At 42.7% G+C, this 4,665-nt stretch overlaps 1 protein-coding gene across 1 annotated transcript; it reads right to left on the reverse strand.

The window, feature by feature from the left end:
• Positions 1 to 526: 526 nt before the first annotated feature.
• Positions 527 to 1,266, reverse strand: LOC123191650 (G2/mitotic-specific cyclin-1-like). The gene is made up of 3 exons (XM_044604311.1): positions 1,010 to 1,266; positions 757 to 927; positions 527 to 663 (listed from the first exon to the last, which is right to left on the reverse strand). The coding sequence occupies exons 1-3, from the start codon at positions 1,264 to 1,266 to the stop codon at positions 549 to 551; spliced, it is 543 nt and encodes a 180-aa protein (XP_044460246.1). The 3' UTR covers positions 527 to 548.
• Between the last annotated feature and the right edge of the window lie 3,399 nt (positions 1,267 to 4,665).

A 4,665-nucleotide genomic window follows, 5' to 3' on the forward strand; every position in this document is an offset into this window, starting at 1 on the left:
GCCCAACAAGTGACTATAACTATAGTCGTAGGCAAGCAGAACTGTTTCTATTGAACTTCAATCATAGCTGTGACAAACTGAACTACAATATTTATTTACAAGCGTAAATAATCTAGAACCAGTAGGAGGTTCCTCCACCGGTGTGGGAGGCTGATCGGTGCGGCTAGTGCTGGAGGCTGATCAGCCGACCGATGAGGGGCTTGTGAACAACAGTTACTCCAGAAGTCCAGCTTAAGTAGTCAATTTTTGGATGTATGAAATATAGATACTTGCAGATATCAATAGTTGGATGCGTACTAATGATTATCTGTGATAGACAATTATAAGGATGTATGACAACCCGTTTAGATGGGCTTACATATCAACATGAAAATATTAAAAACAAAAAAACAATTACTAAATCTGACTAATACTACAAAAACAACAAAGCATTTAGTCCTAAACTAAATCAGATTAACAGGTAAAAATAGATCTACATCCAAACGATTCTCAACAAGAATAAGATGCATCTACAGACCAAAATACATTGTCGAGTAGCCAAGCATGATCTAATCTGGAAGGGCGACTCCTCCCAGCTTATCGCTCGAGTACTTCTTGTAGACGACCTTCAGCTTGCTGTCAGGCGCGGTGGAGTGCGAGGCCACCAGGATCTTGGCCGCGTCCCTGAAACCAATCATCACACAAAATAAGTCACTACCCCTGAATGAAATCATCACAGATTCAAGCTACGAGGGATTCAGTAGCGTGCATGCTTACATCAGCTGTGCTTCAGTCAAGCCAGTGTGGTGCTTCAGAGTGTCGGTCCACAGAGGGGTCTTCTTTAGGGGGAGCCTGGCCGCGTAGACAGCAGTCGCGGCGACCATGGAGGGCTTGGACTGCACTAGACCATACTGCAGCAGCGCCAGCTCCGCGAAGAATAAGACGGTGTTCACGGATGAGTTCACGGATCAAATCTTGCCCATTTGTCCTACAGCAGTGCGTAGCGTAAGGGCGTTGGTTGAGCGCGTACCGTATGACGGAGTCGGAGAACATCTTCTCGGTCTGGCGGCGTCGGAGGGAGTTGAGGTCGCCGCCGCCGCAGCGGTCGATGGCGAAGCCGACGACGGCGTCGGTGGCGAGGACATCGCGGAAGGCGGGGAGCAGCGGGTGGCGCAGGGCCAGGAGCACGTCGCGCTCGAACCAAATCGTTCGGTGTCCGTCCCCGCCGCCGCTCCCGCCGCTCTTCTTGTGCCGCGCAGCCTCCCGCCAGACCGACTTGAGCGCCATGCGACGTCGCCGGCACCGCCCTTGCCCTCGGGCATGAGGTGGAAGATGACGCCCTTGGCACCGCGGCCGAGCACGGAGACGGCCCTGAGGTCCGCCAGGCTGAGCTGCCGCGGCTCCGGTGGCGGCGGCGCGAGCGCCTGTGCCGTCATGGCCACCGCGAGCACGCACGAGGACGACGGCGCCTTGGATTGGGCGTTGTGCCCTGCGCCTGCACTTGCGCGAGTGAGAGGGAGGAAGGGTGGGGTGGGGGATTGGTTGCGGTTTGATTGGTTGCAGATCGAGGAGAGGGAGGGAGGAGCAGAGCGTGGGGATCTTGCCGAAGGGGAGGGAGGGAGGAGCATAGCATGGCGATATGGATCAAGGAGAGCGAGGGGAGCTCGACAGATCTAGAAGAGGAGAGGAGGAGAAGAGAGCGAGGGAAAGAAAGGAGGCAGGAGGCTGGATGCAAAATGACCACAGGTCAGAGTTAGGGTTTCGGGGATGGTGTGGAAGGGCTGAGGATCGCCATTGGATCGACGAACATCCGACGGTGTTCAATGCATGATCCGCGTGAGAGTCCACGGACCAATTTACGACATTATGACCATCTAAATTGGTTAAAAAAATAATTTTCTATTTTTCGAGTGCCTAAATTGAGTTTTTTTGTAAATGACCTACCATATATTTATTGCAAAATGGGACCAAATCATTTTTATAATATATTAGTCCATATTTAATGTAAAATTGACAAAATGGTTGATTGTCAAAAGATTTGATCCACCTCTAGTGAAAAAGACAAACTTCCGCCGTTTTAGCAGGAAGCGGGTCAAATTTGAACTGCAGCTGCCTCATAGTTTCCTCTTTATTTGTTTCAAAAATCATTTCTAGGTACATTAGTATCTATTTAATTATAGAAACACCAAAAAAATCCAAGATTCAACCATTAGCTAGGAACGGTCGTTCCCGCCGTTATGACCGCATTTTGAAACTGGCATAAAAAATTCAGAAAAAATCAAAAAAATGAAAGACCTTCGCATTGTGTCATTATATGTGACCAAGTTTGCAGGAAAAATAATAAACTTGTAATACGATAATTCTTTTAAAAAAATGTTCTCAGAAACGAGCTATCATGCATGGAGATCACCGGCATTCAAGCCAAATGATCAATCTTATGGCCACATTCATGGCATAGTTTGTTCAAATGATCTCATATCGTGCACAAGGGTGCATCTTGGAATGGCAAACAATGTTGCCTAAGGAAGTTTTCATTTTCTTTGAACGAAAAAATCATTTTTCATTTTTCGAGAGCCTGAAATGAGGTTTTTTTGTGAAGGACCCACCACATATTTGTTGCAAAATGGGACCAAATCAATTTTATAAAATATTAGGCCATAATTAATGCACAAATGACCAAATGGTTGGTGTTCAAAAGATTTGATCCACCTCTGGTGAAAAAGACAAACTTCCGCCGATTCAGGTGGAAGCGGGTCAAATTTGAACTGCAGCTGCCTCATAGTTTGCTCTTTATTTTTTCCAAAAATCATTTCTAGGTACAGAAGTATCTATTTAATTAGAGGAACACCAAAAATAATCCAAGATTCAACCATTAGCTAGGAACGGTCATTCTCGCCGTTTTGACCACATTTCGAAACGGGCATAAAAAATTCAAAAAAAATCAAAAAAATGCAAAACCTTTGTATTGTGTCATTATATGTGACCAAGTTACTAGAAAAATTATAAACTTGTAATACGATAATTCTTTTAAAAAGGTGTTCTCAGAAACGAGCTACCATGCATGGAGATTAATAGCATTCAAGCCAAATGATCAATCTTATGGCCACATTCATGGCATAGTTTGTTCAAATGATCTCATATCATGCACAAGGGTGCATCTTAGAATGGCAAACAATGTTGCCTAAGGAAGTTTTCATTTTCTTTGAACGAAAAAATCATTTTTCATTTTTTGAGAGCCTGAAATGAGATTTTTTTGTGAAGGACCTACCATATATTTGTTGCAAAATGGGACCAAATAAATTTTATAAAATATTATGCCATATTTAATGCAAAAATGACCAAACAGTTGGTTGTCAAAAGATTTGATCCACCTCTGGTGAAAAAGACAAACTTTCGCCGATTCAGTTGGAAGCGGGTCAAATTTGAACTGCAGCTGCCTCATAATTTGATCTTTATTTTTTCCAAAAATCGTTTCTAGGTACATAAGTATCTATTTAGTTAGAGAAACACCAAAAAAATCCGCGATTCAACCATTAGCTAGGAACGGTCATTCCCGCCGTTTTAACCGCATTTTGAAACAGGCATAAAAAATTCAAACAAAATCAAAAAAAGCAAAACCTTCGCATTGTGTAATTATATGTGACCATGTTACCGGAAAAAATAATAAACTTGTAATACGATAATTCTTTTAAAAAAGTGTTCTCAGAAACGAGCTATCATGCGTGGAGATCAATGGCATTCAAGCCAAATGATCAATCTTATGGCCACATTCATGGCATAGTTTGTTCAAATGATCTCATATCGTGCACAACGGTGCATCTTGGAATGGCAAACAATGTTGCCTTATGAAGTTTTCATTTTCTTTGAACGAAAAAATCATTTTTCATTTTTCGAGAGCCTGAAATGAGGTTTTTTGTGAAGGACCTACCATATATTCGTTGCAAAATGGGACCAAATCAATTTTATAAAATATTAGGCCATATTTAATGCACAAATGACCAAACCGTTGGTTGTCAAAAGATTTGATCCACCTCTTGTGAAAAAGACAAACTTCTGCTGATTCAGGTGGAAGCGGGTCAAATTTGAACTGCAGCTGCCTCATAGTTTGCTCTTTATTTTTTTCCAAAAATCATTTTTAGGTACATAAGTATATATTTAATTAGAGAAAAACCAAAAATATCCAAGATTCAACCATTTAGCTAGGAATGGCCATTCCCGCCGTTTTGACCGCATTTTGATACGGGCATAAAAAATTCAAAAAAATATAGGTTGCTTCACAACCTAGGGCAAAAACTGCCACATGGACATGACACATAGGCAAAACTGATGAGGTGGCGCCTAGTCATAGCAACCCACCACAATATACAAGGCTATGACCATCTATATTGGTCGTTAACAACTAGAAATAAGGCAGCGGACTAGCATTGTTTGCTTTATGACCATTTCGTGTAAGGAAATTACGACCTTTCTGACCAAAATGGTCGCAATGGTTTAGGGTTTGGAGCCCCCCGAACAGCTTTTGACCAATTGGTCTCAAATGGTCATAGATCTATGACTAATTCTTCCAGGGTCACTTACAGAAGGTCACTAGTTGACATATTTCTTGTAGTGTAGCATCGTGTCTGAAATGATCTCTATTGTAGTGGACTAGCAAAGAATGATGACCTGCTGACATTTGATCCATGC

The sequence above is a fragment of the Triticum aestivum genome, chromosome 2A (assembly GCF_018294505.1).
Source record: "Triticum aestivum cultivar Chinese Spring chromosome 2A, IWGSC CS RefSeq v2.1, whole genome shotgun sequence".
NCBI lineage: Eukaryota > Viridiplantae > Streptophyta > Magnoliopsida > Poales > Poaceae > Triticum > Triticum aestivum.